Source organism: Tiliqua scincoides, chromosome 3 (genome assembly GCF_035046505.1).
Source record: "Tiliqua scincoides isolate rTilSci1 chromosome 3, rTilSci1.hap2, whole genome shotgun sequence".
NCBI lineage: Eukaryota > Metazoa > Chordata > Lepidosauria > Squamata > Scincidae > Tiliqua > Tiliqua scincoides.
The window spans coordinates 139410382-139436341 of record NC_089823.1 but is presented as its reverse complement, the minus strand read 5'-3'; the positions used below and the strand labels follow the sequence as shown (position 1 = coordinate 139436341).

General features: G+C 43.6%; 1 protein-coding gene across 1 annotated transcript in view; it reads right to left on the bottom strand.

Moving 5' to 3' along the window:
* Positions 1 to 25960, bottom strand: part of LOC136645137 (heparan-alpha-glucosaminide N-acetyltransferase-like) — a 141952-nt gene that overhangs the window by 102917 nt on the left and 13075 nt on the right. Inside the window, exon 4 of the mRNA XM_066621382.1 lies at positions 1734 to 1997. Coding sequence (XP_066477479.1) covers positions 1734 to 1997 — 264 coding nt within the window. The remainder of the gene's footprint in view (positions 1 to 1733; positions 1998 to 25960) is intronic.

Sequence of the window (25960 nt, the reverse complement as noted above, 5' to 3'; positions counted from 1 at the left end):
CTCTTTTACAAAGATCACAGGCATCAGGCTGGGTAACAGTAAGAGATCTGTCAAGCACGCTTTCATCAGCAACTCTCTCTCCCAAAAGAGAAAAAAAAACCCAGAAATCTCAGAGAAGACTAAACACTCTAAAGGATGGGTGAAAACATTTAAGCACGTTGGTGTTTTGATCTTAACAGATGTTGCAACATGTATCATAATTATCAAGACACCTGGGGATTCTTTCATCCAAGGAAGATTAAAAATTCCCATAAGGCAGGCACTGGTGTGATCCAACTGACTGGAGAAGAATTGTATATTATTCCACAAAGATCTTAACCAAAATGGAATGTGGACATTCTAAGAAACAATCTGTAGACAAGACTTATTATTTTATTCATTTTAGCTTGGCTCTTTATTGTACAATCTACAATATTCTTGTTCAATTTTATGGACGGAAGGAATCCACATGTGCATGGAGACTGTCACAATTGTGTGTACTGAACACAAAATTCCATGGGTCATAAAATAAAATGGGGAGGTCCACTGAATATGTGGGGCTCAGTGGGTGCACTGGAGCTTCTGCCTGCATGTCAAAGCCATGAGATTGGGCTTTGTATTTTGGTCTGTCTATCAAACATGTTCTCATCTATTCTGATCCTCTCCCAGCTAGGTTGGAATACAAATTCAAATAAAATGAAAAAGAATGTATATTCTACAGAGACACTGAACATGGTGGAAACTTGCGTAGAGGTACAGTAGGCATCTTCTGCTCTGAGGTAAGGTTCACCACATTCTAAGCACCATTTGTATAACCCCACTGCCTCCTCTCCCCCATCTCCATATCAGGCACCTGAAGACATTACATAAATGGTGTGATTGCTGATTCCCCATGGCTTCATCTCTTGCCACTGCAGTAACATATGAGTAGCAAAATCATGTGAGACACTGCCCTCTGGTACCACAAGCCCTGGAAGGCAGGTTCAGCTCTATGGCAACATCCCACATGATTTTACTAGTTTGTACTGTATATTACCGGAACATACAATCAAAAGGGTACAATTTAGCAACAGGTAGGCCTAGTGATTGTGCATTTCACCCTCCAGCAGCTGTAAGAGCAGTGTACAAGAACACTGCATGCCTTAGTCAGAAGGGTTCATGTGAGCACACTGAAAGCACACAGTAAGAAGACCTCACATTTCAATTATTCATTGCAACTGGACAATTGCATTTCAGTTCTACATACCCTTAGGAACATTCCTGGGGTGTGCCCAATATATTTGGGCTTGCAGGCTCCATTTTTCAAGCTACCACCAGGCATGTTGAAACTATAGCTCTACGGGTGGGAATAGTACGCTTAGGCTCAGACTACACACGATGCTACATATCTTCCCATCAGAACAGCAACTGCGCACCTATTCCATCAGGATAGGGCCAGCAGCACATAGGGATGAGGCATTTAATCCCCTTCCTCTGTTCAGTGGTTGCAACAAAAATCACAGGTTCCTCTTCTGGTTTGGTTTGTTTTTTCACTGTGGCTATAAATGGTGATTGGGCAGCAGTGCTCCCCCCCCCCCCCAAGTAGCAGCTTGTTTAACCCTTGGTGCACATGGCCTGATCAACCCTGTCAATTTCATGAACCAACAAAAACAGAGTGGTGACCCACAGTTTGAGACATAGACCAGGGCCATGCAAACTCATGCTCAAGGGATGGATCCAGCGTTCATGAGGATCCGTCCACCCAGTGAGCGAACCTTTCAGTTCCACTCGGGTGCCATGCAACGTCGTCCTCTTTCGGAGAACAGGGATGCTCTTGGGCAGCCGTGTCTGCCCAGATGTCCTGTCGTGTGGCCTTCTGGGATGCCGGGCAGATGACATGACAGCCCAGAGCATCCTTGTCCTCCGAAAGAAGAAGATGTTGCGCGGTGTCCAAGCAGAATGCTTGGATGCGGTCCAGACGGTGACTGCATTCTGGGTGCGCAGCGGGCGCAAGTTTGAGCGCTGCTGACATAGATGATCTGAGAGGAAGTTCCAGGAGTGAAGGCAAATGCCATAGAGAACCGCACTACCATTCACTGAATAATGTTCTTAAAAGTAATACAAATAAGTAGCGACTCCATTCCTGTTGACTTTCACTCTCACGAACTGGCTGATGGTATTTTGGTTGCTGCTCTTTAGATTTCATATTGTACTATTTGCTTTCCTCTTGTAGAGGCCGAGGCCCACAGGGAAGAACAAGCATTAATAACAAGGAACATTAAATGCAAAAGAAATAACCTTACGACATACTTCAAAGCCTCACAGTGAGGATGACAGCCTGATTTTTGTGGCTCCTCTGAGACACATTCATTTTCTTCCAGGACCGCAACACTATAAAATGCCTATTTTTTTTTTTTATTTCTTTCACTCTTAGAGAAGCATTATTGGTACTTTAAACTTGGAAAGATGGCTGCAGACATATGTTTTTGCTGGGGACCACAAGCTTTCTATTCAGTGACTTCACGAGCTAGAAGGTTGCTGGAATTCATTTCAAAGACATACATGGAACATGTCTGGCAGACAATCCCTCTTAATGCATATGGTGCTTTTTTTGTGTGCAAACACAGTTAACCCTTAATTTAACAGACTTAGGAAACAGACGTTTTCTGCTTCATTAAAAAAGCTAGTCATATACTTTTTGCACATGTGTTTCTCCACTGACTTCAATGCATTTGGATTTAACAGACTTTTAGCATTAAAGGACACCCCTTCCCCCCATTAGTCTGTTAAATCAAGGGTTCAACTGTACAGGAAGTCAAAGCCTTTCACTCAGCACACCATAATTTCTGCAGAGCAGCAAACAGGCAATAAATTAGAACAGAGGTGAAATGACCCCAATATCTCTTAACGTTCAGTGTCTTCACATCTGGATGGGGGTCACTGATGGCATGCAAAAGTTGAGCTTTCATATTAACTGTCCAAGATGCCTCCATGAAACAGCTAATAAGGGAGGTCCCTCACTGTATTATTCCTCAGAGCTGGGCCACAGACAGCCAAGTATACAGAGTGCAAAAAATGGGATTTCTAGTAGAACCGAGATCAGAACTTGTGCCGCTCCGAGGTCGGAACAATGCATGGGCAGTCAAATCACACAGAGGGCACGAGGACAGGAAGCACACAAACATAGCATAGGTGCGTGCGTGTGTGAGGGGGGGGATCTAGAGGCAAAAATCAATGCCAGGTTGGGTCTGAGCCAAGGCATCGTCCTGGAACAGGGACTCAAGGGCGAAGCGAACACAAAGGCAGACAGATGAACAAAAAGAAAAAGAAGGTTGGGAACGAAGCAGAAGAAAAGAAAAGGAGAGGCACAATCTAAAACTAGTAGTCTTGATTAAATTCATATACAATTCTTCTGAGGCATTTTAAGTGAACAATGTCTTGAGATGCATTCTTCACTTGCTGTACAGTTTAATTTGCTCTGGATGTGAGGGCTCCGGAGACTTAGGACATCATTGTAAAAAAAATTTTCTTTTAAGTATACAAGCAGAGCCTCTTGGAAGCAAGTAATTCCCATAATCAGGCTGCAGCTTCGCAGAGGGCAACTTGGGCATCCCACCCTCTCCCTCACCCTAAGGCAGCATGACCCGTTTCAGTTAACTCCAGCCAAACACACTCTGCTCTCTCTGTCATTTCCAAGTCCAAACTGCATAAAACACACTTCCATACCCAGACAGCAGTCAACTCAGACACCACCCTTACTAATTAACTGTCCATGAATTGACTATCAACAGGCATACAAGGATGTATATGATTCGATGGTACTGCCTTATACTGAGCAACATTACTGTGCATTATACTTGGTGCATCTAATTTGTACTGCCTTCACAGACTGGCGGTGGTTTCCCCCTTAGTTTCAGGCTTGAGTCATTCTCAACCCTATCTGGAGATGGCAAGCAGGACTGGCCGATGAAAAGCCTTGCATTGAGCAGTGAGTTGGAGAGCAACAACAAACTGACAAGAGGTGCCCTGCATCCCACACCTGCCCACTGCCTCCCTCCAGCTTCCTGCCCACTGATCTCTGTTCCAGTTCCTGTTACTGAAAGTGAGTGGGAAGAAGATTGGGGAAGCAGTAGCCCACCTCTTCCTCAGCACAAATACTGTGCTTCTGGCTGCAATACAAGGCCATCTGCAAGAGGGATCTGAAGGCCTTAGGAGTGGACCGCAACAGGTGGGAAACCCTGGCCTCTGAGCAGCCCGCTTGGAGGCAGGCTGTGCAGCATGGCCTTTCCCAGTTTCAAGAGACACTTGGCCAATGGTCTGTGGCAAAGAGGCAAAGAAGGAAGGCCCATAGCCAGGGAGACAGACCAGGGACAGACTGAACTTGCTCCCAGTGTGGAAGGGATTGTCACTCCCAAATTGGCCTTTTCAGCCACACTAGACGCTGTTCCAGAACCACCTTTCAGAGCGCGATACCATAGTCTTTCGAGACTGAAGGTTGCCAACAATGTATGGCACTCTGGGTGCATGTGGAATCCACCCCCTTGCTGAAACTCTGTGCAGCAAGTACACTGATGCCAAGACTTCCTGTGAAGTGGTGACATAATTGCCAGGCATCATAGGGATTAAAGGAGCCAGACTAGGCTAGACAACAGAGATGTGAGTGGAATTAAAAGGGGAAGAAGAAGCAGGAGGAATGGAGAGCATACTAGGGCAAGGAGAACAAGTGGAAGAAGCACAGAGTGGGGAGGATAAAGCATGGAGTGTGGAAAGGGGAGAGATAAGGGGGGAAATGAAGGAAGGAGAAGGGGACTATAAGGAAAAGAAGCCCAGGCCAGGGCTAAGGCAACCAGACCAAAGGGAGAAAGGGAAGGAGTGGAGGCAAGGTGGCAGAAGGTTGAGAATATCACAGGAAGCACAGGGAGTGGGCCTGCCCAGCTCTGAGTACCCCCTTGGAGACTCTACTACTGAGCCACAGGGGTCAGAGTTTGTTGCCCTGCTGCCTCAGAAACCCATGGAGAGAGTGGGCTTTGTCCGGTATGGCCCTACAGGGGTTCCCCACTGGGCAGCCTCTCATTACTGAGCAGGAGAAGCTTCTGGTGAACTGCTTCTGAAAGGCCCCCAGTGAAGAGAATGAGGGGAGCCTGATAAAGGACTGAGGACTAAACAAATGTAAAAAGACTATTTTGTGTGGCAACAATAAAGCCCTCATCCCTGCAAGGAACACAAGTTTGTCCCTGCACCCTGGAAAGCTTCCATGTCATACCCCTCACCCCTTGATTCTGATCTACCCACATGGAAAGAGGTGGAGACCACTACAGTGTGCAAGGCAGCAGCAGATACATAAGAAACAGCTGCAAAATTTGGTGTTGCCTTGGATTGCCTTGCCAAAGCTTTGGCTGGCCTTCATGCATAGAACTGAAGCTGGGACCTTCTTCATGCTGGGCAAGGACTCAAGCACTGAACACAAGCACAGTCCTCCACACACAGATATTCTTTGATCAAGTCCCTGACCACTCATTCACAGTGATCAAGTTAGCCAAATGCACAGTGTATAAATATTTTAAAAATGAATGAAAAATGCTTATGAAAATCAATAAACGTCTACATCCATGTGATGGATATATGGTATGTAATATTACATGACAACTCAGAAGATAGAGTAATAACCAATCAAGCATCACCATGTATCTTCCAACATCCATGCATCAAAAAGACTTAGCAGTAATAAAAATATATAATGATCAGTTTTAGCTAGACACTTCATTTTAATTGTGTCAGTCCTGCAGCTTCACTCTTACTTGGAATTATTTTAGATTTTAAAAAATATATGTGACTCTCATAATGGGGGGGGGCAGAGAGGGAGAATGAAACGGGAATAAAAATGCTCAGAAACAGGATCCTAGCTAGCTTAATATTAAACGTTAAATAAAAGACACAATCTGGCTGGTTCAGATGCAACTCCAAACCATAATGACATACCCGGTTCTGGTTTGTATAAGCACAACTGTAGTTTGTCAATTAGGACAAACAACAAACTATAAACAGATGAAATCGCTCACTTGATTCTTATACTCTTTTAGTGTGAGAGTGTGTTTTTGAGATTGTTCTCAAAATAAACGGAATGATGAAATCTGCTCAATGCAATCCTCATATAATCATCCTGTAATTTTTAAGGTGATGACTCTGGCACATTCAGTGCTTGGTTTTGTGCCAAAAATTTTCATAGAAGGGAAGACTAGTGATGACCTGGTGTTAGAGATTTGTGAACGTTTAAATATGGCATCTAATCTGTACAAACAACACTTAGAGGATAAATACCCTTTTATTATCATATAGCCATATTATGCAATCATGGAAATATGTTTGATCTGGGATTTTTGTGTGTGTGTAGGTGTGTAATGAATAATAAATCATCAATTACCGTCATTTTAGTTTTCACCCATGTCTGACCTAGAAGCATTTCTAGCCAGGCCTGCTCATTAACTAGGGCTTGCTGGAGGGAGAGGGAGAACATGAATTGTAAAAAAATCTCAGTTAAACGTGTCCTCTATGAAACTCACATCCAGGAAGGCCCAGGAATCCTGTTCACTAATTTTTGAAAGTCTGGCGGTGAAATCTTTTTTTAATATTAAATTTAAAAACTGTTTGAGCTACAGGAAGACATTTGAGTCTGAGGTTTCTGTTTAACATTTGAAGTAGTAATAATTTTTATATTATTGTATTGTGTTTTGATGTTTTGAACATTTTGGTAGCTTTAAGAGCCTGAGGAGTATGAATGAAGGATATAAGATTTAGAAATACAATAAATACATGCTACCTTAGTCTGAAACTGGAAATGTTTTAAGACACATTTCCATTTAATCAAGCGACGGGGGCTGGTTTGCACCTGGTGGCCACCCATGCACAGATGTCTCAGGAGTGCACGAGGTCACCACCAGGTTCACAGTCAATCACAGCCTGCATGTGCAGGCACCAGCTGCCACCACCACGTGGGGATTGCATAGGTGGCATCTTCAATTTGCACAATCGCATATACGGATGCCATGTGGATATGCTGGTTCACTTTCCCATACCTGGAAAACACAGACCTGCACATAAGCATATTCCTAAATTGCATCAAGTCTGAATTACTGCAACGCATTCTACACAGAGCAGCTTCTAAAAAGAGATCAGAAACACCAGCGAATTCATACCATTATATAGAGTTTTAATTAGAGCTAGATCCCTTCTTTCACTCCTGTGAAGATCAATACCAACCCCTTCTACAACCCACTGGCAATGCTGGGATCCTCATGCAATCACAACTATCTTTATGCCCCTATTCTCTTGTAACCAGCGTTACATATTGTAACAACTATTCTAACAGTGTCTTTGCCTCCTATTCACTGCTGCTTATCCATAAGGCCAACTGAAACTAGTGGGGGAGGCTCACTTCCACCTGCCTACTTGCCTCCACAGCTCCCCTCCTCCCACTCCTTGGATTGGAAATGGATTGGAAAAGGGTGGAGTGGAAAGATGTGGAAGAGATACCAGTTGGAGATCTTAGCTCACAACTCTCCTGTACACTTCCTCTTCCACTCCATTCCCCTACCTTTTTCAGTCCAGGATGTGGGCAGAGCAGAAGTTGTGACATTTTCAGATAAGCAGGGAGCAGGCAGGCCACCTCAGACCCCAGAGATCTTAGGATGGCCCAGCCTCATTGGAGTACCTGCCAGCATTCCACCTGTCACGCAGATGACCTTGCTTTATACAACTGCAGTTCTGGTAGGCCCAGCCAGTGTTTGGCTGGTGCCTGAGGTAGTCCAGACTTGCCACCCTACCACTCCCATACATGCATATTAGCATGTGCACACTTGCCCCCAGCGCATGAGAAGGAGTTGAGCCTGCCCAAGCTTACCTTCAGCCTTTGGCGCAGCCTCCTTTCACCAGCCCTAGTTCAAATGAGTAGGAAGCGTGGAGCATGCTCAGAGTGCATGGAGCATGCTCTGCTCTTCCTGTTCATTTGAAACAGGACTGGTGCAGGAGGTTGCAACAAGAGCAGTGCAAGGCAAGGCAGGATAAGGGGGAGGGGCCGGCTCCCAGTTTCAGATCACCACGCTTTGCCTCTCCCTGCTCACTTGGCTGCTTTCCTAAGCAGCTAGGAGGACGAAGCGAGCGAGGAGGCTGTGGCACGGTTGCAGCAACAATTGCACTGAGGGCTGAAGGGGGCTGCCACTGCCCCAATCCTTTCCTGTTTGCTCTCCATTACCAGAAAGAAGATCAGGCTGCTTGTTGAAGCAGCTCCGTTGGTTTAGAGGAGGGCGACTGTCCATTCACTGCCTTTCACTTGACAAGAGCCCTTCAGTTAATTTCATGTGAAGGCCAGTCCTAAGTGATGGTGACACTGCTCTCCTCCTCCACTGTGCTCCTCACTACTTTGGTACCTCCTTTGGTACCATCAGCAAACTACCACATGAGCCTTCTCTGTAAGAGAAGTTTAGCCCGGTCACAAAACTATCATTCCAAGGGTTTCATGGTTCCATGGTTCATCATTCCAAGGGAAACAAATGGCTGTTAAACTTGATCAAATGTAATTTTGATGCAACTGAATAAGGTTCCCATTTTGACCATGTTCACTCCGTTGCTGGCAAAATTCTAAGCACTAAAATATGTTGGTTGGTCCATAGCAAGAAGTAACGGCCTCAGTTTGAAAATTACTCATGGATATTTTGGTGAATACTTTGGTGCCTAAACTGAATGCAACTGTCAGCTAGTAGAGTGCTTAAATACTGGCCCCTAAAATCACTTGCTTGTAGTAAGGTTGAGAATGCAGGCCTTTGATCCAAGCACATACTTAACTCTCCACATCTGAGAAATCCCACTGGAGTTAAAAGTTTAAACACACATGTGGCTAATTGCTTTAAAAGGTCAGGACCTTATTGTCTCACAGCAGGAGTACGTCTCAGCTAACGTACAGGCGTATTTCACGCAGTGACACAAACACAATACTCAACTTGCACGCTAGTCATAAAAATTGATTTTTGAAGCCTCTCCCAACTCCTCAGCCCAGTTAAACAAGTCTAATACATCACCCAAGCCAACTCTCATTGATGCCCACTATCCAGTCCTACTGGAAGTAAAGCAGCTGCCTTCTAAACAAAGGCTAGGTGATAACTGACTGTATCCATGAGGTTCTCTCATAGTTAATTCACTGTTGTTAAATAGAAAAAAAGGCACAATATATTACTGAGATGGCTGACTTTTGTCTTCCTAATTATAACAGCTCCCACTTGGAAAGGAAGTTAAAGACTGAATGGCTGTTGGCTTCCAATTTTAGCAACAGAACATTCTCCTATCTCACGGTTTTCAAAATGAATTTCCAGGAAAGTAGCAAAAAAAGGTTGCCCAGCCACAGAAGCAACAGAGCAAGCTTCCATTCTTCTGCCTGAGCTTGGCCCCCAGTGGGAATAAAATAGATTGACTCTAATAGGTTTTAATGTACAATGATTAGCTCATTTATAAAAGATTTCTACCAAAGCTTCAATTATTTAGATGCAGATCAAGATCAAAAGAGATCAAAGCACGTCCCGCACCTGTAGGAGAACCAAGATGTTAATTAAATGAGAGGAAGATCAATGGACTCTAACCTCATCTAGAAGATGCAGAAAGGGGAACGAATTAAAATTCAGAACAGTTGGGACTTTGAACATACAGGATAATGCCACATTGGCCACTCGCACAAGCTGTGTTGCTTTTTGCTGTATGAAGAAGCATTAGATCCAGTCATGGACCTCGATTCATGATTCATGACCTGCCACAAAGAGATGACATCTGACCCACAAAGAAAGATTAATCTAAGTAGTTAAGCCACATGTTTGTAAGTGCATCCTATGCTGAAAATGTGAAAGCATTAATGAATGATGGCATACGAAGTCACATGACATGTCAACAACACAAGATTCATACACTAGGAAGCTTAAATAACATCAGTACAATACAGTCCTTGGGGTTGTTCAAGCCCAGCAGTGGAAGTCAATTCCTTACTACCTGCCTCTTTCTAGCAATGCCATTAGCCGTGATTTGAGCACACATGGTAGGTACTCCATGGATTTTTCTGAGATATCTCTGGGTTTATACTGACGAAGCCCCTTCCAAGAAGAAGTTGATGTCAAGCCAAAGTGGGATTCAGGCAATTGCCCAGGTTACTATTTGTAATCTTCATTTGTTACATAAATGGTTCAGTATTGTCCAGTCACCATCCAGGCTGCTGGCTACAAATCCTTTAAATTAGAAAAACTAGGATGTCATCGTTGGTGAGATGTATGCAGAGGGAAGATTTGTATACTGTGAGGTCCCTGGGGTATATGTGTATGTCCATTCAGTATTTCTCTTTATATTCTGTGCACTGACACTTGAACTCAAACGTCCCCCATAGAAGCCTTTGACAGCAGAGACCACAGAGTGTGGGAGTAGAAGGCACATTATGCTCTCATTGTAACAGGGTCCTCAGAGCCAGCATTTAGTTTTCCCCATAGAAATGAAATACAAGCCTTCTCTTACATGGGAGAAAATAAAAGGATACACTCAAGAACACCACTGGCATGAGGGCTAAATCTGCTTCATATCCCTGCTGACCCCACTCTTTAAAAAGCAAGCCTGCTCCTAACTGTGCAGCTCCATTTCTTCATCTGCACACTCTCAACCTGAGATCTGTCTCCTGGCCACACTAGAGTTACACAGAATGAAGCAAACTGGCGTGCAAGTACAGGGCCAACTCAAGGCTTCCCAGCACCTGAAGTGGTTGGCAACCTTCAGTCTCGAAAGACTATGGTATAAGCCTACATCACCTGGTATTCCCATGAGGTCTCCCATCCAAGTACTAACCAGGCCTGACCCTGCTTAGCTTCCAAGATCAGACAAGATCAGGCATGTGCAGGGTAACCCCCCCCCCCTTTACCTGATAATGTGCCAGCCTCTTCCACTTTCTGGATTGGAAAGGGGGGTGGAATAGAAGAGGGAGGCTAAAGCAAGGCAACCACTTCAGCTGACCTCACAAATGGGCTGGTCAGGTGTGTGATTGTGCAGCCACAAACTCAAGCCATCCTTAAGCACTGCCCTCTCCCTGCCATATGAGTCTTCCTGGACTTTAAGGTCTGCCACAGAGGCCTTGCTTCCTTTCTGGCCCACCACTGACAGGAACTCAGTTGGTTGCCACCACAGTCAGAGCTTTCTCAGTGCATCTGAGATGAGGTTGAGTTTTTCTGCAGTGAGAGCCTCCACTTAGCATTCCCTCTCAGAGACGTCTCAAAGCTTGGCTACTGTTTGTTTCAGAGGCAAATCTTTGTCAGGTTGAGAGACTACATTTCCACGACACATAGCTTACAGCTCAATAGGGAAGCCCACGGAAGGACATGTTTGCAAAGCATTGCACAAATACTGGGACCGTTAAAAATGGCAACAGATAAAGGGAGGGGAGATTATCTGTTGAGAAGGAGAGCAATAATCAGAAGGCCTACGGGAGAAAATGAAAGGTCTAATTATTTGGTGAAGCAAAGAATATTAACACATCACTCATGTTTAGCATTAGCAATCAAGAAGGTTTCACATCATTGCACTGTCTGCGGCACAAAGTCAGAACCTGTTGAGAGTGATAGATATATTCAGGCCTGGACAATGACAATGTAGAAAACAGATTTTCATCTTTCTTATCAACATAATTCACAGAGTGGAGTGACAGACTCTAGTTCAGTGATTTTCAACCATTTTCATCTCATGGCACACTGACAAGGCACTAAAATTGTCAAGGTACACCTTCAGGTTTTTGACTACTTTCAGATCACACCACGCTGCTGGTGGGGGGCTCACATTCCCCCGCTGACCATACTAATAAATGACCGTCCCCCAAATTCCTGTGGCACACCTGTGGACCACTCGTAGTACACCAATGTGTCACAGCACAGTGGTTGAAAATGGCTGCTCTAGTTGATCAATATACCCCATTGTGCTGTGTGCCCCAAACAGATATTTAGGGGTCATATTTAAAGAATGTTTAAAAGATACTGTTAAATATTCTACAACAGGAACCAGACTGGCATAATCAATAGTCTTCTGTGATTTATAAGGCTATGTACCAATTAAAGATGCTAGTTGATTAATCATGCCTTTTAACCAAAAAATAGATTAATCGATTCACACTGAGACACTCTGAAAATAAGGAATCCCAGTATATTTGAATTCAGCTACAATTAGTACCAAATTTTCACCTGCAAAAAGACTGTGTAGCCCCAAATGCATTGGGATTTTGGTTATCCTGGAACAATATGCTTTCTGCACACCTATTATACTTGTCTCTACATGAGATTTTGGTGCTACATATTATCTTTCTTTGGGGTTTGTTAAATAGTCAGCAGACTGCTAGGGACCAGAAGAAGTCTGCCATCTGTGGAAGCACCAGGCTTGCATTCCAAGTGGGAATGAGGGACAGCACCCTTAAGAACTGAGAGCCAGGGTGGTGTAGTGGTTTGGGAGGTGGACTTAGACCTGGAAGATCCAGGTTCGAATCCCCCCTCTGCCATGAAGCTTCTTGGGTGACCTTGGGCCAGTCACTTTCTCCCAGCCTCACCTACCTTGCAGGGTTGTTGTGAGGACAAAAGGAGGGGATCAGCTGTGTACACCACACTGAGCTCTTTAGAGGAAGGGTGGTATAAAAATGTGGAAAAAAATAAATAAATAACTGGATGCTTCCCCTCAGCCAAATGGATACATTGGACACCATATTATCAGTCATATTCCATGTTAACAGAGCATTTTTTCAACCAGTTTAAATAAGGGCCATTCCAAAATGTTTTGGTGTCAGAAGTGCAAAATCCAAACAGATCCCCATACATTGATCCAAATAGATTCACCTGGAAGGTCTGCATAAAGCTCACTGCGATGCAACTTCCATGCTCCAGTTCGTTACAAAAAGGCTTGAGCAGGGCCAGTGCCACACCAGGGCTCTTTAAAATTCCTAAGCAGGACTCTCCCCACTATTGGGTGGAAGTGCAGATAGAACTGTGGATCCCCATAGCACTTAATTAGCATTTTATTGCAATTAACATCTTGCAGGTCCTACCCCCCCCCCCCCAGCAAAGGTGGGTAATATTATTGAGCATGGACTGCAGCCTGTCACAAGGATATTGGCAGAAGTGATCTTCCCTTTTCTACCCAAAGTCTCCTTCCGCTGGGGAAGTATCGGCAGCCCAACTTCTTTCTCCCCCTCCCAGCATCAGGTACATTTATCCACTGCTGCACCTCAACATTTCCATCCACCAAGGAAATGGCAGCCTGATCTGTTCGCCTTCCCCAGAACCCCTCTCAGCTCCAGACACACTTCTGTTTGCCTTGAATCTCTTCCTTCTGGTCTCCTGCCTATTTCTCCTCCCCGGGATTAATTTCAGGGTGCCAGTGCTGGGGCTTCACAGACCATTTCCCCACCAGGCAAATCAATTAAACTTTGCCAGTCTACACCAGCCAGCTTAGTGCTTCAATTTCTAGTTAAAGAAAGAAACATCACCACAAATCAGGTCTGAAAGACAGGAACACAGTTTGGAAAACACCATCACCTTAATAAATTGACAGCAGCAGCAGCATCTAGTCACTCTGTGAAGAGTAACAGCCCAATGTTATTGGGCTGCCCTAGTGGCAGAACAAGCATTCCACCAGTACTAACTGCTTTATGACCGTTGTAAAACACACACTGACAGCATGTGGAGGTGTGTATTGCTGGAGTGCTGGTGGAAAGGTTGGAGCCTTCCTGCATGCACAGGCAGGTTCTCCTGGAGCTGCTAAGACAGGTACATTGGTGGGGGAGTGAGGACAAAGTGGAGGAGATGCAAAATGAGGAGACAACAGGGTCCGGGGATGGGTGGATAAGGTCAGGAAGGGGGCAGGTTCAATAACAGTGGCAGCTGCTGAATCCTAGCCCCTTTGCTGGACCCGATCGAGGATGCATGCTAACCTGTACCAGAGAACTCACTAGCGCAAGTCTGGGTAGACCCCTCCATTCTGTGGAGGCTTACTCCCAGGTAAGGGAATTAAAGTTCCCTTACCCAAAGAAGACCTCTGCAATTGCCCCCGCAGGATGCAATGGTAGCCACTGCATTGTCAGGGGGAGGAAGAAGAGGATTGGGCTATAAGTGAATGAAGGATAGCAATTCTGAGCCACAAAGTCAGTTAGTGTGAAACAGTCTCAGGAGAATTTCCCAGTGGATTGTGCCACATTAGTCAGATCAGTTTATCTGCTCATCTGAACAACACTGCAAAGAGGCCACTTGAGGCAGTTGCCTCACTTTGCTTCAAGGCTGGGCCAGTTTTGTTTTAACTATACTAATACATGTTCACATTTCTTTTTGTGCTCATGTAAAACCATTTCCTACAGCCTTGCTTCCCGCTTCAGTAAATGCTTGGTTAAATATTGTTTTCCAAGTGAGATGCCATTATCTCTCACTTCAATTATCATATGTGGTGGTGACAACATAGACTTTGCACCATCTCTTCCCTGGAAGGGCACGCGGCATCAGATGGCATGAAATGCAATTAAGTGCCACTCAGGCAGTCAGACTGGACTAAATCAGCTTTGCTTTTTCCTCAGATTTTCCAACAAGTGGCTCATTGTTACTGTCCAAAGCAGGCCAGTATCTTCATTGACCCGACGGCATGCAGGGAGGGCACTAAATTGACTCGTAGCCTATTCATGACCTCTGTGCTGTTTCACATATAGTTCATTGTTTTTGGAAGCTGCGTAGTTGACAACCACACACCAAGGAAAAAATGCATTTGCTTGCTCACATACAGGCAAAGCAGAACTAACATGTCACATTCATAGCACTGCTAGCACTGAGGTAGCATAGCATGGTAGCTGAGAGACTGAACTGTGGGACGGAAGTCCTTGAGTCAAAGTTTACCTGATGAATTCATCCGCTGACCTTAGGCATCCCCATCTCTCAGCCATCATTCCTCCCCTCAACAGTTTGCCCCAGAACAGCTCTTTGCAGTAAATATACAAGATGTGCCACTAGTCAAGAAGTTAATGTACTCACAGCTTCCTCTGCCAGCTTCTAGAAGGAGTTAACTCAGTACTTCTTAAGTGGTAGCACAGAACAGGCTGCTACTCTCATGCAAAAACTATTTTTAAAACTATGTCTTTATTCAATCTACACTTCCAAATTTTAAGCAACATCAATACTAAATATCAACAAAACAACACCTGGGCACATGACTCACTGATGGGCAATGCAGCAATTTATGAAATAAATACAAATGCTTGTGTTTTGACTCTGGGTTTCACACTATTTCTAACTGTTATAAACATTAATATGACTCAAAGTAACATAAAATAACTGGACCAGGAAGCAGTGGGGTAGGAAAAACTCAGTAACAGTAACAAGGTCAACCTTTTGTCCCCAATGGGACTGTAAGTGCCTAATAAGAAAATCGAGTTACAGATACATGTGGAAAAATCTGGTGAAGTTCTTATCATTGATGACTTTATGAATACAGGCTACCTAACAGTTCTCTCAAAATGATATTAACATTTCTGTGACCGTACTATTTATACTACAGTAGCATCTAGGGCATTGTTCCGAAAGACTGCTTTCCTCATCTAGTTACATGAACACAAAATCAAAACAACTCTCTGTATGAAAAACCTCTCAAATTTTAACCAAAGTATATACCACAATTCCATGCAAGAGCAGGAGTGCAATGTTTTCAACTGGGCACAGGATTCAAAATCTCTGCTTCCTTTTTTTTTCCCCTCAGAAACAAGACCTTGAAGGATGTACACTTGTCAGACAGCATGACTTAAATGCTCTCTTGAATAACTCCTTGTCCTCCCCGCAGTGAGAAGAAGAAGAAGATACTGTACAGGGTAGTTTTGATTTTACAGACTTTGCAAACAGTGGACATTTTCTCCTCCATTAACGGCCAGTCATGTACGTTTTGTGCATCTGCTTCTCCATTGACTTCAATGCATTTAAATTTAACAGATGTCAAACATTAGTGCACATCTCTTCCCCCATTAGTCCATTAAATCAAGCAGTCACTGTACTGTATATTGCAAATTATATTGCAAGAAGCATTCGTTTTTTTTAAATGATACAACTATAACAAATCATGGTACACTACCCTCTGAACGTGTCTAGGGAAAGAAGTCTTCGATGCTTGGTCTTCTCTACACTTGTTGTTGAGCTCTCAGAAGAGGCAGGATCCTATAAGGAAGAAGAAAGGGAAAAAATGATGCGATTGGGAAATAATATTTTACTGGTAAAGTCACACAAGCACCCCAAAAATTTCAGAGCATTCTAAAGGCTTGAAAACATGTTGGAAGTTGGCATTGGTGCAAAACTGCTACTATTTACTTAATGATTCATCAGAAATGTCAGCAGTGAATCAAAGACCTGACATGGAAAGACCAGTGATAAAGGCAGCTAATACAACAGTTTCTTCTGCCACCTAAAATACCTCAAGCTACAGTATCAACTTTAATCTCTTGAACTTTAATCTCCTGACTTTTGGAAAAGTTTTCAAACAGGGCTGTTTGTGTTCATTTGTGTGTATCTTGCCTCCACCAAGATCTTTTCCAAGACTGTTCTTTTTAAGAATGGCTCTGAATTCCATTCACAGCACAATCCTAGAGCAGATCTGAGACTTTTTCCATAGTGGAAGTTGATTGGAATCTTGATTCATCAGAAGCAGATGAATTCCAAGTGGTAGTGGCACCTCTGGCGGTTTCACTAGTATAATAGACCACATGAGGGATGTACAAAATCCTCCACACAGCAACAGCTTTCTATCATGCAAAGTCTTCTGCACATGCTTGCTTCATCAGGGGACCATCCAGAAGCAATTTTGTTTGATGACATATGATGAATTCACCAGCAGAATTTGGCTCATGTTCAGATAACGATCTACCACAACAAAGGACCGTGCCATTGACAAAAATCAGCTTCACCACCTGCAGTACAGTTCACTTGAATAGGTAAGGTGACAGTACTTAGGGAGAAATAATTACACCAGTGGTTCTCCAGTTGGTGGGTCATGACCTACCAAGGGAACTAGAAGCAGGGCATTCCCCCATAAGGAATGGCAGTGACAGTCCCCCCATGGTAGTGACAGTGCTGCAGAGACTGCAGTGCTAGCACTACCAAGGGGCTTTTTTATGTATCTAGGGAGCAGTGCTGAACTCTTGCAGGGTCCTGGAGGCTTGCAGCCTCCTCTGATCTCTTCTGAAGCTTGTTTACAAAGACCTTATCTCTGATCTAAAGCTACTTCCAGTTTTCAGGGAAAACAGGAAGTGGTTTTAGGTTGGAGATAAGGGCTACTTCTGATTTTTAGGAGAAACCAGAAGTAGCTTTAGATCTGAGATAAGGGCTTTGTAAACAAGCTGTGGAGGAAATCAGAGGGGGCTTCAAGCCACTAGGACCCTGCAGGAGGACAGTGTTGCCCCCAGATAACTAAAAAAAAAAACCCTTGGCAGTGCTGAGATCTTTGCAGCAGTGTCGCTGCCCCCCCCTCCCCACCCATGCAAACATTTACCTGGTTCCCAACTCCCCTGTAGAAGTTTCGGAACCACTGAGTTACACATTACTTAATTACCTTCTGCCCTCAAAAGATAAATATTTTTTTCTGCTTAATAAAGACAGCTGTGAAACACATATGAAGACTGAAACTAAAATGACTTCTAAAAGGTGTGGGTTCATGGAAGAGGTCAACTCAACATTTTAAGATGCAGAAAGGTCAACTTAACATTTTAAGATGCAGAAAGATTGTATTCATTAAGCTTAAAAAGCAAAAAAAAAAAAAGCAAATATCAAAACTCTGTGCCAAAGTAACCCCAAACTACATGTAAAGGAAAGTGTAATTAAGCATCTTGAACAAGTATGTATATTTGGGTCATTTGCTTAAGTACAATCCTATAAACAGTAAGTACAATCCTATAACAGTACAATCCTATAAAAGTCCACCTAGAGGTTAGACCCATTGAGTTTAATGGAACTTGCAGCTATACACACTTTCCTGAGAGTAAAATCAATTGAGCACAACGGGACTTACTTCTGAGTAGTCATACCTAGGATTGTGCTGCAAGTCTACCTTTCCTAGCTATAGAGAGGGGAAAGAAGCTAGAGGAAGCTAGAAAGGATCCCTTTGGCATCTGAGAACTTACAAGGTATTTTCCACGCATTTGCAACTTTAGCTTTACCAGAGACATGTGTTTTCGGAACAGAAAGAAAGCTGAGTTCGGCACACAGTACTGCATTTCCAGAACGCACAAAGTCTGGGTTTGATGCTGGAAGGCACTACAGTGATATATTGCTTTCAAAGAGGGGAATAAATAAACCATGGTTGTTAAAAACCAGCTTTGGAACCTCGCCCTACTTTTTTTCCTCTATGCCAAAGAAGAAGGTGATGATGTTGAAAAATATTCATACAAGCATCCCCTGGCATCCAATGGATACTGGAAACCATGGATAAAAGGGAACCCAAACTTACTGTTTTGCCAAGCACTTTGGTCTCCTCTTGGGAGTTTCCGAAGGCCTCTTCCTGGTCACAACAGATTGGCAACCCACTCCAATGGCCTCTGTGGGCCTCAGAATGGCCCCACAGAAGCAACCAGAAGTTACTTTCAGTCAAATCAGAAGTTGCATTCACAAAACAGAAGTAGTTTCTGGACACTTCTGCAGGCCATTCTGAGGCCTGCAGAGGCCAGTAGAATGGGTCACTGGCCTGGAGTGACCTGGAAGAGGCCTCCGGAGGCTCCCAAGAAATGACTGGAGTGCTCGGCAAAACAGTTAAGAAATGATAATGGGCACATGGGGACAGAGAGAACTTTGGAGAATCTGATCCACATATACCAGATTCATGGATACAGGGGTACATCTCTATTCAGCTTTTCAACAACAAGAGTAGTTGACAAAAATAAATACATGGTTCCTCTCTCAGAATGACTCACAATCTAACAGAAGATGCAGAAGAGACACTAGCAACAGCCACTGGAAAAGGCTTGATACTGGGGATAATAGGGACAGTTGCTCTCCGTTTACTAAATAAATGACCACCACTTTAAATAGTGCCTCTTCGCCCACTTAGCAGGGGCCATATTTATATGTGCCATTCACTTTTGCATATATCAAGACATAGTGCCAGTATGGCACTACACACACACAATATGCATAATCATTCATTACATAATAATCATTCAAAACAGAATTGTGTAAACATAGATCCCAAAACGTAATTAAAATAATCAGAAATCAACAATAACTGAGAATTGAAAGTGTCTGGTGCCCAATGAACTGTGGCATAATAGGAGCACATTCAAGCCCAAATACCTTGATAAATTTTGCTTGACATGTACAGTATGCCCCCCACATTTAAAAACAGAGGACGTTTACATGCTAATACTTGTGGGATGGGAAAGGCGAGCTGTGCTTCATTAGATTTGAAGGACCGATTCTCTCCTGGTCAGGCCTCTGGCTTGACCCATATTGAATTACAACGTTAAACAGAACAGGAAGGATCTGCCTGCCTAATTCTGTTTGATAGATCGCTTTGTCATTTTCAGATGCCAGATTGGAGATAGCCGCCTCTTCCTTGGCAAAGAATGGCGCTTTAGAGCTCTAGGCTATTGGAGAGAACGCACTAATGCTAACCAAGTGTATGCACAGAGACTGTCGCTCATTGTAAGATCTTTACAGTAGTTTCTCCAGAAAGTTACAACTACCCATTTATCACCCAGAACTGATGAAACTAGACATGCTAGAAGAGTAGCAGCTGCACTGAGGGCTCATGTGATATATAAGTGCTGATACACAACCCTCTATGGCTGGCAACAGGTATAGATCTTTAAGAGAGTTGAAGGTAATGTGACAGAGCCATCATTGCCCATGGCACAGACCCCAATTTCTTATCCCACTAATGTCTCTGATCAAATAGGCCTTGCAGGTTTTGAAAGCATTCCAAAATCCTGCAAAATCTGTTTCACCAGAGAGACTGTAGTGGAACAAATATAAGTTTGCACCATAGATAATGATGACTATCATATCGCTTTCAAATTTCTCAAGAACAATCCATCCATCTCTAGTCCTGCAAAGAGGGGAAAGGGCAAATAGGCAGAAGGGTAAGAGAGGCTTAACTAAGCTGGACGGGAGGAATGGGGTGGGGAGCATTGGGGAGCAAAACATTTAAAGAAACTGGCTTGCTTTAGTCCAGCAGAAGACTCTCCACCAGCCGCCATTACACAACTGACAGCAGCACAACAGACAGAAAACTGTGTGCCACTGTTAACAGAGTGCAGACTGGTTGCTGGTGCACCCTTGCCAATGGAGAGGCTGCAACTGGGAGGAGATCGGGGCAAGATGAAGGTGGGACAAAGCAGAGTAGATCAATGATGGATCCCAAACCCCCTTCCTGAAATGGACATGCCCCCAACAGCTGCAAAGTGCTACACCAGCAAGCACAGACCAGAGGAGTCATGCAGGGAGTGTTACAGCAGCCAGAGCAAGCATGTATATATTACACCTTTCACACCACCTTGACCAGTATCTCCACCATGACAGTGCATAGGAACTGACAGACATCGCAGAGGCACATCTGTGCTGTCAGTGTGGTGGTTGCATAGGATTGGGCTGTAAGAGGCATTTAAAGGCTTGAAAAGGAAATAAAGAATTGCTGACAATTCTAATTAAATGTTCAGTTTTGAAACTGAGGAGCCCCTTACCTCTTTGGAATTAGAAAGAGCCTGCCCGATGGGGCTACTTGGATCTGCATCGGCTATTTAGCTCGCAGAAATCTAAGCAACTCATGTAAAGCTGTCTGGGCCAAAGCTGGGGGTGGGGGCTAAGATATGGCACATGCTGCCACTGCCAATACCATCCCTTTCCTTGGTCTAGTACTGTACCCTGTTCTGCCATCTCCCTGCCCCAAAACAACCCCTCCCCACACCTGGAACACCCTCCTACCACTCTCCCCCCACCCCGCCACCTGGCACAAACGTACTTCCTCCAGCCAGCACAGGGGCTGGATGTGGCCCTGGCAAGCTGGCATGGGCCCCCATGCCAGCCCAACTCCATAAACAAACATGGTTTATGGCATGTTTGTGACACTCAGGAAGCAGAGCAGGGGGCCTGCGCCAGCTCAAGTGCTAGTTTGGATCAGAACCCCACCTGACTAAATGCGCTAAAAGACTGTTGGATTTATATCCGTAACTCAAGAAACCACATATTTTATCACATTTGCATACCTTTCTTTCTCCAAGGGCTTTAGAACAGCATACATGAAGCTGTTCCATTTAATCCTTATGGATGTCAGAAAGAATGCCCTGCACAAGGTCACTCAGCGCACTTCATGGCTAAGCGAGGATTTGAACTTGTGTCTCCCTTGTCCACATCCAATACTCTAGCTACTGTCTGACATTGCATCTCAAGGTCTCATTCAAAATTGTAAGACCTTGCCTGAAGACAGTAGGTCAGTTTTCAGTTACAAGGGTGATTACTGACTGGCAGTCAAAGTGAGAAATCTGCTGCAAAGTACAAGGATTCAGGCCTTTTTCCAATCAGAAATAAATTAGCATGGATTGGAATCAGGGACTGGGAAAACACATCTGGAAGATACATTTGAGTGTGGCAGGATATATTTTTGGAAGGAAGGAAGGAACAGATTGGCTACAGAAGAAACCAATGATGTTTAAATACTTTAATTGTCCATTTAAACACTGCACAAAAATAATGCTGAACCTGGGGAGATTATAAATAAAGAATATTTCACGGTTATAAGAGCTTACAACACTAGTCTGAGCTGCCGCATTCCAGACCAATCGTAATTACAACATGAGGCCTTGGTGGAGCAGGGGAGAGAGAGTGAATGGGGTCTTTAGAGACAATATGGATAATTCACAGCTAAGAACACATATTGATTAAGGTTGTAATCCTATTACACACTTTCCTGGGAACAAGTCTCACTGAACACAATAGGGCTTACTTTTGAGTAGACACGCATAGGCTTGTGCTGTAAATCTGGTTAAATATTAAGGATTCTCTTTCTTGCAAATGCCTCTTCATTCTGATCATCCAGAGTTGTTTGCTTTTAAACTTGTCTCTTCTAGATGCAGGAACTTGTCTGAACCTGCACCTTCTTTGAAAAACATCCTGCCAATGGGGAACTGCCAGGCTCAGTCCATCACAATATTTAGCAAAATAATTTTAATAATTCCTTTTCCACCAGGTTTTTAGAGACTTCCTGAGTTGCAGACTACCGTACTCTTTTTCTGGGCTGATATTGGGTGCTGCTCTTTTTGTTTTAGAGCTATATACATTATTGATTTTATCTGGGCATACATATCACTGTGGCAAAATAGATAAACCAGTTCATGTAGGGTAAATGTAATTTTTAAAGAAACTCTAAGATTCCCTGGAAATATTATGTGGATAACTAATTTCAAATGTATCCTTCCCAAATGCATGCAGATATAACTTCAGTCACCCTGTAATGCCAGATGATCTTTGATGACTGGCCCCAAGTCCCTCAAATTCATTTTTCACCTTTGGACATAGGAAATTAGCTGGTCTAATGTGGTGAGCCATAATGAGGCTGTCACAATTGGAGATATTAATGGAGGTTTGACCTTTCCAGTGTCTTTATGCTAAGGTCATTTCAAAACGGCTTTAGGTCTTTAGTCTGGGAGAAGTGGATTTAAGAGAGTCACTTCATTCTTGCCCCATCTATTTTTAGGTCATCTGACTCTTCTGGCAGCCCAGCAAGGTCAACAAATCATCACCAGAAGACCACAGCCCTATGACAGAGTGATATACAAGTTGCCAGGTCATTAATTCTCCTGGAAGAAACACTCTGCACTGTATGCTCACATACATTGGTTAATATCTGTAGTTAAAGAGGTAGCAGAGAAGGCAATTTGAAAGCTGCGTACATGCTGTTTAATTTTTCTTATTGAAAGTAAGGAAGGTTTTCAGTCAAAAACCAGAAGTGCCTTTCTAGGACCTCAGGAGGACATTTTGAAGGCCCACAAAGGCCACACACGGCCTCTACAGGCCTCTGAAGAGCCTCCGTAGGCTTCTGGTGGGCTCCGAAAACTGAAATTTCATTATCTGCGGTTTTCAGTGTCTGCAGGGGGACCAAGAACGGAACCCCTGCAGATAAAGAAGCTCTACCTATACTGATCAGTGGGAAGCGGTTAGCAGCATCACTGCTTCAATCCATATTGATAATGGTGATAGTTAAAAATCTAATCTTTTTTAATTGCTCAGAGATCAAGTCCCATTTCCCCATCAATCAATTTCCTGTAAATAAGTATGGATACCCTTGGCTAAGAATCCCTGATCTGATGCAACTCCTTATATTCCATCCCACCCAGCAACACCTTCAGAGGCTATGCTATTCTTTTCCTATAGGAAAAACGACTTTGGATTACAAGGATCCCACAGGACTCTTCATATGTTCTTGTCTTTTCCTTGATCAGGCATGAACACCGACTGATATACAAACCCCTCACTCTGGGTTTGCACTTTAGAGTAATATATACAAAACAAAAACCCAGATCCCTGCCCTGAAGGGTTTTATACGGCATTTGACAAATTACATTAATAACATGATTGGCCCTGACATGCTTGATTTTTGTTCCTTAAATAACAGCTATGGGAGCAAATCCAGATTGGAACTGCAACATAAAAGGAAGGGCTTTAATTATTTATTTGTGCATGTCCCAATCCAGATCAGCCCCACCTACCTGAAATTTGCTGCAGAACAGAGGCTGCCATTAGCACAGGGGTCCCTGATCCAGATTGAGACCATGGCGGGGCAAATATTTACCACTGCCCTCCCACCCTGCTGCAGTCCTAGTTCAGATCAGCCTCTCCCTGGCCACTATTTAGGGAACAGAAATCAAGCCTGCCACAATCAATCAAGTTATTAATATAATTTGTTGTTTACCTTGCAGGTGAGGACTGTCTGCTGTTCCTAGGATAAAAGCCAGAAACTGATAATCCCACAGATTGAGAACACTGGAAATAATTGGTTTCTGAATTTTCTGGAAAAGTATTAGCAAATAAAACAATGCTGAAATCGCTAGAACATTGTCCTTGAGTTCATGCATATTTGTTTGTTTGCTTGTTTTTGCATGATTATAAAGACAGAGGTCCATGGATTGTTAGGGAAGTTATTCATTATGCTGACTACTTTGTACCACAGTTGAGAGGTCAAGGAAGGAGACCATCATTTATCACAGAAAATCTTAAGCGGAAGGCAGCATGAATGCTAATTTCCACTGTGCCTTGATGATTTGGAGTTAGAAAAAACAAATGGGCAAGGGGGGAGAATAATTTGCATTTCAAGACTGAGCAGGTTTAAGGTTTACTGTGTCTGTTTTCAGCGCAGTAAATTTTGTTTCTTACAAAAGAATATACAAATGGAAGAACTGAAAATTCAAAGTTTAACATCACTGACAGCTCTTTAACAAATTTATCTGTGGCAAGTTTAGCACTGAGCCATTCATGCATCTTGTTTTTTGGATCTTGTCCTCCAGTGAGTTTATCTCCTCCTAGCTAAATAAAGCTCTGCTTACAAATTTGATACTGGGTTACCTCAAGATAACCATAACTTCCCTCTCCAACCATCACTTCCTTCTCCAGTCACAAGGGGGGGGGGGGTAAATCAAAGGGTACTAGATGGCTGAAAGCAGCAAAGGAGTCTCTTGAATAGAGATTCTCGACTTGCCTGTCTTCCACAGTAAGACAATTAATCAGTTGGAGGCCAGTCTAAATGCAGTGCGGGAGTTCAACAACTGGAATCCCTGATACCTCATTCTTGTTCAAAACACAGCTCCAAGTGGAGGGCGGATTAGTATTGGTACCACAGAATGGGGAAGGAGAAAGTTTAATTTGCTGCCCTGGGCTGATTCCTTGATTTAAGTGGTTCCTCCACCAAAGGCCACTACTAGCCTTCCTACTAGGAGGAAGTGTATAAAGACAAATGGTGCCTGTAAATTTTATCCCCCTATCGCTAACAACAGATTCGGGGGGGGGGGGAGATTTGGACTGAGGTCATGGTGCAGCAGAAATGGGTAAGCCCAACCTCCTTCTATGCAACAGCCCCAGTCAAAATGGGGAGCAGGAGAACTTGCTTTTTGACAATGAAAAAATGCCAAGAGTTCAACACACTGAACCCTCTTGCCATGTCTAGCCTGTCCCTTTAAAAATGACAAGTTTTGAATGCTCTGAAAATATGAATGCAGCAAAAAAAAAATGGCTATATAAACAAAGTTCTTAGTTAGGAATTATAAAAGTAGTAGTAAAAGAATAAATGTACTGTAGATTTCAATAAACAATATAACGTTGGAGCAGAATGCATAGTGGATGTCAGTCATACAACTCCATTCTGTGTTAATCACATGTGCAAATGAGTAAACTATTCATCCATTCATTGATGTTTTTAAACTGTGCAATCAGGGCCAGCCCATCCATGAGGCCAGCTGATGTGGGTTGCACATTGCGTGAGGTCTGGGGGGTTGTAGATTTGGATGCCTTTCACCCCAAATCTGCTGCCGCTGCCTCCCTTCAACCAGATGCTAATGCAAGCTTCAAGCTTGAGTGAGAAGTTTATCATCCCCCAGCTTACTGTGCTTATGTGCTGTTGACAAACCGGGAAGTGCAGGATTTCCTGTTTTATTTACAGGGACAGCATGAATGACACCACACTGTCCCTGTAAATAAAACTGGAAGTCTCACACTCGCAGGTTTGGCAATAGCGCACAGGGAGCACAAAAAGAATTTGGGTTTGTTTCTTTTTTTGTAGCATAGAGATGGTAGACCTGAGATGGCATGAGTCTACTCAGAAGTAAATTCCATTGCGTTCAATGGGTTTAATCCCAGGTAATAGCCTTAATAAGATTATAGCCTTAAGGTACTACCTCCTGGCCAGTGAAGTGCAACCAGACTGGAAGTTTTCCCAGTTGCTGGTATAGTTCCAGTAATGT